This window comes from Amphiura filiformis, chromosome 20 (genome assembly GCF_039555335.1).
Source record: "Amphiura filiformis chromosome 20, Afil_fr2py, whole genome shotgun sequence".
Classification (NCBI taxonomy): Eukaryota; Metazoa; Echinodermata; class Ophiuroidea; order Amphilepidida; family Amphiuridae; genus Amphiura; species Amphiura filiformis.
This window is the reverse complement of record NC_092647.1, coordinates 56,786,317-56,800,989: the sequence shown is the minus strand read 5'-3', so window position 1 is coordinate 56,800,989 and position 14,673 is coordinate 56,786,317. Positions and strand designations below refer to the sequence as shown.

Below are 14,673 nucleotides of genomic sequence, written 5' to 3'. Positions count from 1 at the left end.
ATGAAGAAACGCGATTCGCGAAACACACAAAAAAGGGGTGTTCGCGAAATTGGAAAAAAGGGTACTTTCATCGAGCAGCCTACGCGTTTCTGCCAGAAAAGAGTATAATTAGAAATATCGTTCGCGTTTTAGGGAAATAGGGTTATTTTCGAAGGGCAAATAATTCGCGAAATCGCTAAAAAAAGGGGTATTTTTCCCTTAAAAACCTCGCGAAATGAGATGCAAAAGGGGGTGTTTTTAAAGTTCACCGACAAGTATGAATGCGGGGACCGGGGTCGGATGTCGCTAATATTGTTTTTGAGATATAGGCAAAAACAGTGTTCAAATTCTTTTATTTTATATTGTTTTCAGCCATTGATATTTATTGCTCATAAACTTGGTAACCAGATGTCCAATTTTGATGGGGTTGCATCAAAACTAGTATTTGTAAACTGCCAGAAAATGATGTGAAAAATTTCTAATTGAAAATTGCTGACATGCGACTCATTTCCCTTGATCATGTCCCATTTTATTTGCAAAGAACATTTACAAAAAGTGGATAAATTATGAAAGTCAACTTAGAAGAAAACCCAAATTTGGATACCTCCAAAAAATCCCATTCAGTTTGTGTGTTTTGTTCTAATTTACTCATACAAGTAGTTTTTTTATCCCCTTCAAGTGTTAAACATGGGCAAGTGATTTTCCCTCCATGTGGCTGAAAATGATTCATAACATGGGCCTGGGCCAGTCAGTGGAGAGTAACACAATATTCTGGTTAACTTTAGGGTTGCAATTAAGATTAGAGTTAGAATTAGCGGGATTTAGTGATAGGATTTTGGTTCCAGTTTAGGATTAGAAGGACAAACAAATCAAATGTTCAGTGACGCATCAATAAAATATAGGCCTATACAATACATTGAAACCCCTCCCCCCAAAAATGAGTTGTTTATTAGGCTGTAAACAAGCTTTTTTTAAAATCAATCCAAGTGTCTGATAAATTATAAATACAAGCTTTCATAATCATATAATTTTGATTAGTCTGGACTGGTTATAGGCCTATACATTGAAAACCTAAAAAAAAGAAGATGCTTATTAGGCTGTACATGAGCTTTTTAATCAATCCAAGTGTCTGATAAATTACAATGCAGGCTCTTCCTTTAATTTTAGCAAACTGTTTTCATAATCATATAATTTTTAATAGTCTGAACTGGATGACATCATTGACATAGCAGTTGAATTTGAATTCTTGGCGATTTAGGATCAGCATCGTTAGATTCTTGCTCGATAAGACATAGGGTGTGGTCAGTTGATTGGAAGATGTTGTCATGGATTGGTAATGTTCTCAACTGATTGTTTTGGGTTAGTGTCTCTTCATGAAGATGATTATCAATATCATATGATGAACATAATGGCAATCTCATAAGTTCCTATAATACCACCTACAATACCCCAAACATAGGGGATAACCTTTGAGGCAGGTTGGGAATTGATAGCAGTGGTGACAATATCATTCAGACTTGTAGTAGTCGGTAGTATTCCAGATTCTGATACTGTGATAGGACCAGCAGAACAGTTGTGATAAGCAGTTGGAAATGTTTCACTGGTCATGTGACAAACAAATACAGCATTATTGTCATCAATGGCGATCATTTTTGCGACAGTTCCATCCCCTAATTCTTCAATAAGTCCATCTTGTCTTTGAAGAGTTAGTGTCAAGTTCACAGGTGGTGATGCCTCTCCTGGAAGACAATCAAACATAGCAGTGGTATTTTCAGGCAAAGTAGTAGATGGCTGAATGTTGCATTGTGGGTAGCCAGGAGGAAGGTACTGATTTATGATGACTTCAATACTACTATCATTGGAATAGGAAGGTTTGCCTCCTGTCATAACTGTAACGGTACATGTATACAAACCAGCGTCTTCTTTGAGCGCATTTCTAATCTGTAGCGTGCTTCCATATAATCTGGATGGTGCAAATCCCACTGTTACACTGTACCTTGACGGATCAGCCGCAGGATACAACTCTCTATCAATGGCTAGAGTTTTGTTATTAAATGTCCATATGTGTGAGGTAGGAGAACCACAACAACCATAATCAAAACAGAAGACATTTACAACCGGTCCGATGTCTGCTTCATTAGTGATCCATTGATACACTCCAGCTTGTGCAACGGCTTGACCGAATATAAAGTGAGCAAAATCATGCACCTAAGTACCGATACAGCCATTTTGGTAGTTTTGTCGAGTCGTAAAGCCAGTGCAAAACAATTTACAAGCATTCAGTTTAACCAAAGATCCTAAAAACTATTTCCTCCTCAAGTTCTTCCTGTATACGTGCTGTACCTCAGTTGAATTATCGCACAATGCTTTATGTGCACAGTTCACTATGCCTTATGCCTCAATGTGGGTGACCTGACCTGCTTCACCTGGGTTTGGTGATGCATACGGGCCATTCCACAGTCTTAGATCAAAGGTGGGTATCGTGACTGAGTATTGAGTAACCAACAATTTTCCTCTCACATAAATAAAGCAAGTCAAAAGAATTTTTATATCATGCCATAGACAAGACCCAAAGTATCGTCTTTGATATGATATTAAAATAATATTGCATGACTTGCTGCATGTACAAGTACCTGTATTTAGGGCACAGCTTTTGTTGCTTAAAAAAATTGCTGACATTGTGAATGTAATGACCTGGCATTTAGACTTGAGCTACAAAATCATTCAAGTGTGCAATTTGTGTTTACAGGTAAATTAGGTAAATCTCGCGGTGCAGAAGAAAACATGCATGCGCCTTGCATTGCGTACATGCTTAGGGCTCCTATTGAAATTCCCTTACACAGGAAGGTGTGCGCCATCCTGCAGCTTTCCTGTGCTAGCCTTCTTTTGTTAAAATCCTGGGCAGGGTGTATCACAAATGCATATAATCCATCCGTTTTATGACCGAGCTTTCCTGAGGCGCGCGCTTAGCGAGGGGAATCCTGCCTTCTTTCTGTGTGAAAACGTGGTAGGGTATTTCAATATGAGCCCTTGGTACGCTACATGGACGCAACACTGCCCAGACGTTGAATACAATCATTTTTTGAGGTATTGCTTTACTAAAAAGGTTCAGTGGCTCATCAATAAAATAGTCAGTCATGAGAATTTTCAGGCTTAAACCTGCCTTTGGGCCTTTTTGTTGTCCAAATTTCCGCACTTTCTTTTAATTTAAGCCCGTTTTTGGCCTTTTTACCCAATTTCACACACTTTTTCAGGCATGGATGATCATTCTCATGCCTGAATAATGCATTTATATTTATATTTAAGACTGTAAACGCATCCAAGTTATGCTATAAAAATATTATAAAAATTGTACACATAGGCTTTCATTTCAGTGATCTTCATGTAGGCTTTCTTTTTACCGATTTTCAAATTCTGGCATTTGATAGTCATGTTCTTCATCATGTTCATTTTGGTAGTCGGGGCTTAATGACATTGCTGCTGAATCTGGTTTCTTACTCTTAGTGAGGTTGAGTTCAGTGTAAGGTTCTTGTGTAGTGCCTTTCTGATATGCTATATATATATAGGTGTGGTCAGAGGATGGTGACTGATGACCAGTTGATGGTGATATGTTAGTTTGGTTGAGGCAATATGGTGAAGAATTACAACATTTGTGTTTGTACTTCCTTATACTTCAAAATAATGTGACCTACAATGTTAAGTATTAAATGACATAGTTATTTAAAAAAAATAACCAATCATGCGTGCAAATTGTCAAAACAAGTCAGGAGGTGAACGCATTATCACACTATCAACATTTTGATGCTTTAGAGCAAAATTCACTTAATAATGCGAATAGTAATCTATATTTGCAACAATCTTTCTGCACACATGATTTCAAAATGTTATTCCTACTTATTTTAGGATGTTTCTGGACTTTTTAGATTCATTTGAAAGATTTTTTGTCTCTGACATCAACAAATTTGGGATAAGGTGAAGAAGTTGTCTCTATCTTTATGCAAAGCAGAACCCGGGAGAAGAACCAATACAATGCACCAATTGAAAAGATTTCTGGGAGGTTCCTGCTTCATGAATTTTAAAGGATTCTCCCTGTTTGTTTTTTTGGTTTTTTGGGGGGGTAGGTGGGGTTGCAGGATCAGTGAATGGCACCAACAATTTTGCCTGGGGGTGGGAGGATGGCATTCAGGGGTGAGCGTGTGTGTAAAGGAAAGGGGAGGGGGGTCCAAGATTGGGGAAACGCTCTTAGGCTCAAGTACTACCACTGGGCAGGATGATGGATCATTATTTACTCTGGCGATTGGCTTTTCTTTTGTACAAATTTAAACTCGGGCATAAAATTTTTGTTCGCTCACTACGTTCACTGCCTTTCTGATATGCTATATAGGTGTGGTGAGGATGGTGACTGATGACCAGTTGATGGTGATATTGTAATGATTTACTCAGGGTGTGGTATATGGATGATGCGTGATTTCCTGATAAATAACTCAGAGAACGGAAAACATGGAGCAAAACGACAATGGAAGTACAATCACAAAATAACACGATTTATTAATAAAACACGAATCCTAACCATACAGAGACTGCCGCTTATATTGAAAGTCATGTCTCTAAACAAATGGTCAAGCCGTCTTTGCACAGAAACAAATGGATGTGTTAACTCAACAAGCTCCAAATCATAAGTGAAGGTGCATCGGATGACTGGCCCACGCGCACGCTCATGGCACGCTCCTCTCACATGCCAGTCGACACCCAGCAACAGCACCAACCAATCAGGGAACGGCGACTTAAGTGTGCGACGCAAAAGTGCGTCGACATAGTCGCCGCATCTCTCCGTCCTCATTGCAGAAATGCGTCTACCTTCCGCTGCATAATGCATACCACAAATGCAGACGCATCCACAATAACGAGGAAGAGAAGTAATGGGACAATTTATATGCAATTAGCGTCAATTAACTAACAAAAGGAATAATTTGGGTTTCATTTATGAAAGTCCGAAAATACGCAAACAATCAGGAATGTGCGCCTTGTGCAAATACAGCAAGTAAACAAGTCAACAAACTCTCCTGGGTCAATGTCCGTTCGTCAGGTCGAGTCATTACATTTGATGAAAGTTTCATACACAAGAAAAAAGTTAAAGCCTGAAAAAGATAGGGAGACACCCGTAGGCTCAGGGCATTTCAATATGTTAGTTTGGTTCAGTTCAGTATAAGGTTCTTGTTTAGTATCTCTTTGATAAGCTATATAAGTGTGGTCAGTTGATGATGTAGCTTGCTGATTAGAAGATGGTGTCATGGTGATGTTCTCAATTGATGGTTTTGATTTGGAGTAATACCTTCGCATGAAAATGATTATAATGACGAAGGTAATTGCAGTCACAAAAGCTCCTATAATACCACCTACAATACCCCAGACATAGGGTTTAGGCGAGACGGGCGAAGAATTGATGGCAGTGGTGACAAGATCATTCACACTTGTTGGGTAATTTGGTGTTGGTGAAATTGTGATTGGACCAGCAGAGCAGTTGCGATAAGCAGTTGGGAATGTTTCACTAGTCACATGAATAACAAATATAGCATTATTGTCATTATCATTGACCATTCTTGTAAAATAATATCTTCCATCCACTAATGGGGGTAGGATGATGGAATTCAGGGGTGAGCGTGTGTGTAAAGGAAAGGGGAGGGGGATCCAAGATTGGGGAAACGCTCTTAGGCTCAAGTACTACCACTGGGCAGGATGATGGATCATTATTTACTCTGGCGATTGGCTTTTCTTTTGTACAAATTTAAACTCAGGCATAAAATTTTTGTTCGCTCACTACGTTCACAAATTGGGATACTTTGGGACCTTTTTACACTTTTGCACGTGGAGGGGAGGTACGTATACATGTGCAGGCCTGTTACTCAGTAAATATGAATATTTGATTAATTTGCATATTTTTATTGTTACCTTTGCAGGGAAATCTGAGCATTGGTTCTTCAGCTAAACAGACCAACCCAACCACATATAGTCACCATCCACCTAACAGACCAGCTATGGCAAGCAGTAATAGACATAATTACACAAATTGGCATCCTATGTTACCACCAACACCAGCAGCTCCACCCAACACACCACTTGTCCCACCGGCCATTCCATCAAATATGTTCCACCCCTCTGCCATGTCGAACTTTCTCAATGCTTTCCCACCAAATGCCGGGATGCCACCTCCACTACCTATGTCACAAATGGATCCCATGGGATTGATCCCGCCATCAAATTCAGCAGCGGGATTCAAACCATTCCAGAATTTAGGTCTCCCACCTCCTCACCATCAGCAGCAACCTTTCCAGCAGTTTCATCAGATGGATATGACACAACAGCAACAAGAGGAAAACTTGCGTAATGCGGCAGCACAGATCCTTAACGACAGAAGATGGGTCGGAATGGAGTCGTTATTTAACACATTGGCAGCAGATCCGTACGGGATTGAGAGATTAGCAAGACTCAATAAACAAGCTGCAGGTGGGTGTTTGTTTGTTTACCTGTCAACACTTGTAAGAAATGATATCCATGTGAGCTTTTTAGGCACAAACCTTCATGCACTGTCAGTCTGAAGAATGAAATAAATAAGAATTTAGTAATACCTGGGTTATACCACAGGTGCAGAGTTTTTGGTACAAACCATAATGTTTTGGTTCTCGTCCCCTCCCTCAAATTCTGGGAATTTAAATGGTTTATTAGAAAACAAGGATCACTTCCAAGCAGCGTTCAAATTTTGGTTGTCCGCTCGCCGGGACAACTAAAAAGTCGCCTGACAACCAAAAATATTGATTCGGTTGTCCATCGGACAACCATAAATCTGTAGCCAAAACAGACCTTTGTATGTACGGACAACCAAAAACTTACATGGACAACCAGAAATTGTAACCTGGTTGTCCGTGGGACAACCATTTATTTTTCCTTAATTCAAACACTGCTTCCAAGTCATTTTGTGGATCCCTAGGGGGTTTATCCCTCAGAATCTCACATGTGAAAAAAAAGCTTCATCCTTTCTTCAAGCGCTTTTGGAAAAGACAAAACTACTGACAATGCTCATTTTACATTGAAAAAAAAACAACCAAAAAACCTCCCTCCCTCATCAATTCCTGAAAATCCTCTGGACGAGAACCAAAACATTAATTTTATACAATCTAAGAGGATTTGCTGCAAGCATCGGTCGCATTTTGGGCCTTTTCAATGGCTCTCTTTCCAAGGCCAACTTTGTTATATGGATGGGTCGTTTTTCCAAAAAGTAGCCCAATTTTGCCTCACTGTAGCCCAAAATTGAGAAATTATCCCAAAATTTGAGAAAAGTTGTAAAATTTTGCTTTATAGATGGGCCTAAACTTCTTGAAATATCAGTATAAACCAAACTTGAAAATGTTACATTGCAATCACAAAACCATCCAAATTGTTTTGTCTACCACCATGAGGAATGCACATTCTATGACAAATGAGTTAACAATGCCAGGTCTCTAATTGCATACCAGTTCAATGGCAATTAATACAACCTGTTCAATTTTAGGTAGAAAGTACTTTTAAAAATACATTAAAAGCTTTAAAAATCTATTAAAATCATATTCAATAAAAAACAACCTATTTATTAATTATAGGACCAATAATGTGATAAAGTTTTTTGGAATACTAAGTGTGTTACTTTGGTAAGCAATTTAAATAAAATCCACCTCTACCATATTAAATGGATCATCCAGTATTATTATGTTTCATATTATTTGCCAAATTAATGTAAAAATTGCACAATTCGGTCAATTCACAATACGATGCGCTTCCAGCGCTTGCTGGGAGAGCTCAAAATATGCAGTGCATAATGGGAAAGTGTTTACAACCACGATTGCGTAATCGCCAGAATTAATATTTCTTTCACACATTTGTTTCGCAAAGGCCTAAATGATTTCAGGAGTATCTGAATGGGATAATCTTTTTACTCCTGGGCAATTTTAGTGTATGGTTGCACTGTGCAGAGGCACACTAGGGTGCTGATGGGACCAGTTTCAAGCAAAATGCTCCAGTCAGGCTAATTTATATAAGCATGCTAGCCTAGTATATGGAGTTATGGACAGAAAAGCGAAACAGAATTAAAGATCAAGGAAAAGAAGGCCACTTTGGTCAAGAGAGAGGACATTCTTCCAGTGGTTGTTACTGAGACAGGCATATTAAATAAAATGTTTGAATGTTTTGAATTGATAGCTTTTAATCACTTTCAGAAATTAAATTTACGCTCTACCAACAGTTATTAAGTCATTTGGCACGTCATGTGACCTTTAATAGCAACAATATCAATATGATAACAATTATGTATGCATTGCATATGTATGGGACATAGGTATTTAAACATATCAAATTATATGTAACCTTTGCCTTGTAGATGTCAACATACTTAGTTTCTTTTTGCAAATTTAAAGTCTTCAAAATTTCAATGTTTCATGAACATATTTTTGAAACATACACATGCTTGGAGAAATGCATTCAAATGAAGCATTCTTGTCAGAGGGCCTTTCACGTTCACTTCAGAAATGAAAAACAATGTACAGCTTGAACATGGCTATAATAGTTTGTAAGCTTATATAGAGCAGAGCATTCAACATTCTATCAAATGATATCAATAGACATAATGATAGTGCAATTCTGTACTTGCAAATTTGCAATTAAATAAACATGGAAAGGTCCTGAACCATGTGTTCACATATTAAGGTTATATGGAGGGCTGTTTGCTATAGGTGACTTAATGAATAAAGTCCAAAGTACTTGATGATTGGAAAATAAGACATGTCAAAATGAGATGATTTGAACTTGAGCCCATATCATATAAGCACTCGCAGTGTGCAATTTAAAAATTGCTTATAATCAAACGCTGATAGTTTTTGCATTGCCGAATTGCTACAGCGTTCAAAGTCAGGGCTAGCGACGTGTCAATAAAGAGAACTGTGTTTGGTTTGACGCTAGGGCGTGCTAACGAGTTATTGATCAGATATTGTCAATTGCCTGCCCCCTCATTTATTATGTTTGCTCCGCTTGCCCCCCCCAATTAAAATGTCTAGATGCCACTGGTCGCAAGACGCAAGTTATGTCACAAAAAATGCTACGCTCCTTGTGATTGCTTAAAATATGATATGGACATTTAATTAGACATGTAAAAAACCGGATGATGTGAACATGAGGAGCTGATGTGGAACTGAACAGGTTGATGTTTATGTAAAGTGTGCTGAGGCTTGTGGATCAACGTCTAGGTGTTGTGCCTGTGTGTAGCGCACTATAAATCACTTCGCTTTTTTTTTTTTTTATGTGTGAAAGCATAAATATTGCATTAGTTTGAATTGAACTTGGGTTATATTAATTATTTAAGTAAAGCCAATTCAGGAAAAGAGTAAGTAAAAAGCAAAAATTTGCCAGTCATTTTTGCTGCACATACTTTTTGTGTATCCATCATTTGTAATAATTTCATTATAATTATGGCAGTGAGGTTCTGATTGGGTAGCAGAATCACATGATGGAAATATTGGCATCTCAATTGGTCATGTTTCATAAAACATGATAAATGAGACGGGTGATGAAAAAGCTGAGGTGTTTGATAATGATGTCTGGGACAGGTACATGTCCAGGGGGTTGGGGTTCAAGTCCCTGGGATTTATGCCCAAAACATTAAAGGGGGTCTCCGGCAATCATAACATTATACCTTATTATGAATCAAATGGTTTTATTTAAAACAAACTCATATTGACCATAGTAAACGAATAAAAACAGTCGGCTCTCAACACGCGATATTCAAAATTCCCGTGCCCAAATAGTAATGGTTGTTTGTGCTCAAATGTCGTCAGCCTTCATTGTATTACAGGGACGTCCATTGCACTCGCCAATTTCGGCGCCCAGGAATTTTGAATATCGTGTGTTGAGAGCCGTATGTTTTTATTTGTTTTTATGGTCACTATGAGCTTGTTTTTTTAAAACCATGTGATTCTTGCTTGATAATTATTTTTCTTTCATATAAGGTATAATGTTGTGATTGCCGGAGACTTCCTTTAAAGATTAGCCTATTTGAAGCACTCTGGAGTCCGTGTATTTATAACATTCAATGAACAATTACGGTGAATTACCACAAATTACTTTTTTGATTTCAGGATCCAGATAGTCTTAAGAACATCTCATAGGCCTAAATGTTATGATTACTCATGCTTTCTAGGTTTGATCATGTGAAATAGTACAGGTGTTTGCAGTAGGCATGGTAGGTAAACATGATCAGCAGACATAATACGGAAATACCATAGTGTCAAAATAATTACACAGATTGTGATATAGTGGTTTACTGGATAGGCTACATTTTTAATGTGAAATGTTGGTTAAATTGTTCTCAAAGGATGTATTGTGAATCTGTCAATCAAAAATAAACATTTGCTAAGCAAATTTAGGATGTTTTTGTCATCAACATGACTAAAATTAACAGGATACATGCAAGACAATCTTACTGAGAAAATTTTGTGGTGGGCTGGCCTAAAAAATATTTCCCATGAAGATAGACAAAATAAGCATAATCATGGCAATGGATGTAAAAGATTTGTCAAAAACATGTGTTGTGTACTTGCAAAAGTGTGCATAAATTCACTGCTAGATTCTACAGAAATCAGAAGCTCCAGCCTCATTTCATTTCTTTAAGGGGTACTACACCCCTGTGGTAAATTTGTGACTATTTTTGCATTTTTCTCAAAAAATAATAACACACTGGTAACAAAAGTTATGTATATTATTGGGGCAAGGAATCCAAATACTACACTGAAATTTCAGTGACTCAAGACAAGCGGTTCAGTATATGGTCATTTTCACGGTAAAGGGTGTAACTTTTGATTTTTATGGTCAAAATTTCAAACCACTTAAATATGTTTCTGTTTACTGAAATCATGCATAGAAGCAACTTAAATTCAAGTAAAATAATGTTTCAAGGCTTAAACCTTTTGATTTCTGATAAAAAATTTGACATTTGCATAACATTTTGGTTAAAATCTAAGAAAAAATGTATTTTACATAACCTCAGAAAATTTTGACATGAAAGCTGGAATACATGTGAAATTCCATTCCAAAGTAAGTCAACAGATATAAGTTAAATTTTATACCATGTTTTGCTATGTTTGTAATTGCAGTTTTGAAAATTTTTAACATCAAGTGTCATTTACAATGGAAATTTCCAACCCTTATACATATTTTTAAGTTTTAATTGGGTTCCTAAAATAATTTGAATGTCTAACTTCATGTACAAATACTACTTGATGAAAGGAACCTCCCAGCCAAGTTTCACAGAAATTGGAGTTATTTTTTAGAATTGGCAATTCAAGCGATTTGTGTTTCGGAGGCTTCAGTTAACAACACAGGTGATCATAAAAGTAAAATATTTAGCTAACTACTACAAGTTGACATAAAAAAATAGGTAAAAAATATCACAATTACCAATTTTCATGCTTTGCTTCTAAGTATTGAATTTCAGTTGTGACAAAAATTAAATTATCACAGCAAGTCATTTTTTTTTTTTTGGAGGCTTCATGTTAACAATTGTTAAACATTGCAGCAGTAGTTTTTTTGAAAACAACAGTGTTGGGATCATCTAAGCTGTTATTTTCTTGTGTGTATTGAATCAATGATTCTATGCGGCAGATATTGTAGATTTATCACACATTAATTTTTTCACCCATTTGTTAAGTATGGTGTTTTTGCATGTGAAGCTTCGAAACAGGCTTTTCAAGGTATCAGTATATTTTTCAAACATTAACCATAATGTCAATTTTTTTAAATTTATGACATTCTGCACATATCAAGTAATAATTACAATGCAGATATCAGTATGAAACACACCAATTTAGATATGCATAGATGATAATTAAGTTTACTGTTGTTTCGGAGGCTTCATTTGTTTCGGAGGCTTCATTTGTTTCGGAGGCTTCAATTGTTAACGGAAAGTTTGTATTGGGTCCCATTTTCAAACGGTGATATATATCTCCACGATTTAAAAACATGTGACTTGAGGATCTACTTTGCTACATTTTGATAAATAGATTGGATGAGCTCTTTTATTTATATTTGCACAAGCTTGCTGAACAGTTTGTTTCGGAGGCTTCAAAAAGTTAACGGAAAACGGCTATTTGAAGTCAAGATTTTATAAAAATTTTAAAAGCTTGCAAATCGGCTAATTTTTGTTACCCATTTCAAGTTAAGATAACAACTGTTATAAATCAAGAAGAAGTGAAGAAATAACCAAGAATTATGAACCAAAGCTACACCCACAAAGTTTGTTAACAATTGTTAACGGAAAATGAAGCCTCGAAACGACAAATATCGAAGTCCGGTTCTCAAAAACACAGGGCCGTTCACAATTAAATCTAATGTGGCAGTGTTTACTGAACATATGACTGTACTTTCAGGATAAGAAAAATTATCCATGAACTAACTGAAGAAAACACAGGGTTTTACAAAAATGTTACTGTTTTTTATAGTTTTTCCAAATGGCAATATTAAGTACATTTAAGCCTGCTAAAACTGAACGCAGTAACTCCTAAAGCTGATTATGCTACCCAAGGTAGCTGCTAACTAGATGACTTATGTGGCCAAAAATTATGGAATTCTGTGGCTTTATTAGAACACTACGGATTAAAATGTTAAAAATCCAAAGTTACACCCTTTACCGTGAAAATGACCATATATGATAGGAAATGAGGTACATCCTAGTGGTACCTTATTTCTTATAATAAATAACAAACCGCTTATCTTGGGTCACTGAAATTCCAGTGCAGTGATTGGATTCCTTGCCCCTATAATATACATAACTTTTGTTACCACTGTGTTATTAGTTTTTGAGAAAAATGCAAAAATAGACACAAATTTATCGAGGGGTGTAGTACCCCTTAAAACTAAAATTGAGAACAAACTAGATCACGTGATTGAAAATAAATTTCTCATCTATATTTTCTATTTGCAGCATTATGTGAAGCAACTTGTACATGGAGTGGTCAACTACCCCCAAGAAACTACAAGAATCCCATCTATTCCTGCAAAGTATTCCTAGGTGGTGTGCCATGGGATATCACAGAACGTAAGTCAAACATGGGAAAGTATAAGTATTCCTAGTATTCATAGTAGACTTTGTGTGGCGATCGTTTTGATCTTAGTTCAGGACTCAAAAGCATGATCCAGTTGACATTGCGATTCATTGGATTACAGGTACAGGTAACACTTTGATAGTGAATAGACATAGACTAATTCCATCAGCCGTCTACACTTCACATGTACTGTGTATGCTTCGTAGTGATGACTGATTATCTTACAGGCCATATCATGACGGACTTCTGAAAACTATTCAATGCGACTTCAGTTGTGCGTCGTAGCGCGACTGACTAGCGGCGCCGTGTACCGCGTCGCCGTACCGCGCCGCTTTGACAAAATCGCGCTTTGAACTTCTAAAAACAACAAACTCGGTCAAAAGGTCAATTTGGACACAACTGCGCATGCTCTATGCCACAGGAATCCTGTTGCAAAATCCGTCACTTTTTTCCCACGTAGTTTTCTCAGTCGTCAATCCAGACGGTTGACGACTGAGGGCAGCAGTCTAGAATAGACACCTTCCAGGGTTAGAATTTTGTTTGACAGTGCAAGAATCAATCTTGATGCTTGCAGAATAAATTTGCGGGAATCATTTGATTATTGCAAATCAAATTCTGTGCAAACTGCAAAAGTTTGCGAGAATCAACTTTGATTCACACAAATCTGTTTACAAGAATCTTTGGAAGAATTCTCACCAAAATTCTGATCCTGCCTTCGCACATTAAATTCCAACCAAAACAAGGTTCTCCTTGAAAATACATTGGCAAAATGGCATTTTAATTGTTTGTGTTTTTTCTTGTCCGGATTAATGCAAAACAAAAATTGTTATAAATGTAAAGAGTATGCACAAATTACAGAATGTGTAAAGGTATATGCATGAACATTTTATAACCTTATTTGTGCATGACAATCCGGCAATCAACTAAACTGATATAAAGGGTGTTGGCTCTTATGAAAGTGGTTCCTTGTTATGCAATTTGCAAATGAGTTTATGCTCCATAATGTTCACACAGAGATTCCGAGGCTTGCTTTTTGTTATTTCCCTATCAGATGAATGAGCTTGAAAAGGGTCTTCCGCACGACTGTACAGTGCGGAGATATGAGCTGAATTGTTAGTAAAAAAAATGTAATGGAGATTACAAGAAGTATATTGTGGGACAATGATTTCAGGAAGGGTAAAACAAATGTGGGTTATCATGGTTTTTGGTTACGGGTCAGTTTTTCCTATCTCTAGGATATCATACATGCTCATCTGTCAGTACACAGTTCTTTAACCCCAATAGGCTTATCATGCATAGGTTGACCTTTGAGGGTCTTGGGTACAAAAACTCAATACTTCACAACTTGAGGTCAAATTTTGAGCAATGCTTATTGAATGTAGGTCATTTGAACTTTGCCATCCAGTGACTCAAATTATGCATAACATCTGTCACATAAAGTGGACCATTCTAACATGTTTGAAATCGATCATGAACAAAGAACTAAATAAATAGGCCCTATCGTTTTCATAACCCAAATTAGTGTTCCAAATTTTCTAAAGAAGTGAATAAATAAAACCACATCACATGCATCAAA

The 14,673-nt window shown here is 37.0% G+C and overlaps 1 protein-coding gene across 2 annotated transcripts in view; it reads left to right on the top strand.

Annotated features, from left to right (window-relative positions):
• LOC140142082 (uncharacterized) overlaps window positions 1–14,673 on the top strand; it is a 68,314-nt gene that overhangs the window by 16,920 nt on the left and 36,721 nt on the right. For both annotated transcript variants that reach the window (XM_072164034.1, XM_072164033.1), the window contains exons 4-5: window positions 5,937–6,483; window positions 12,977–13,090. In XM_072164034.1, the coding sequence (XP_072020135.1) occupies window positions 5,937–6,483; window positions 12,977–13,090 (661 nt within the window). The remainder of the gene's footprint in view (window positions 1–5,936; window positions 6,484–12,976; window positions 13,091–14,673) is intronic.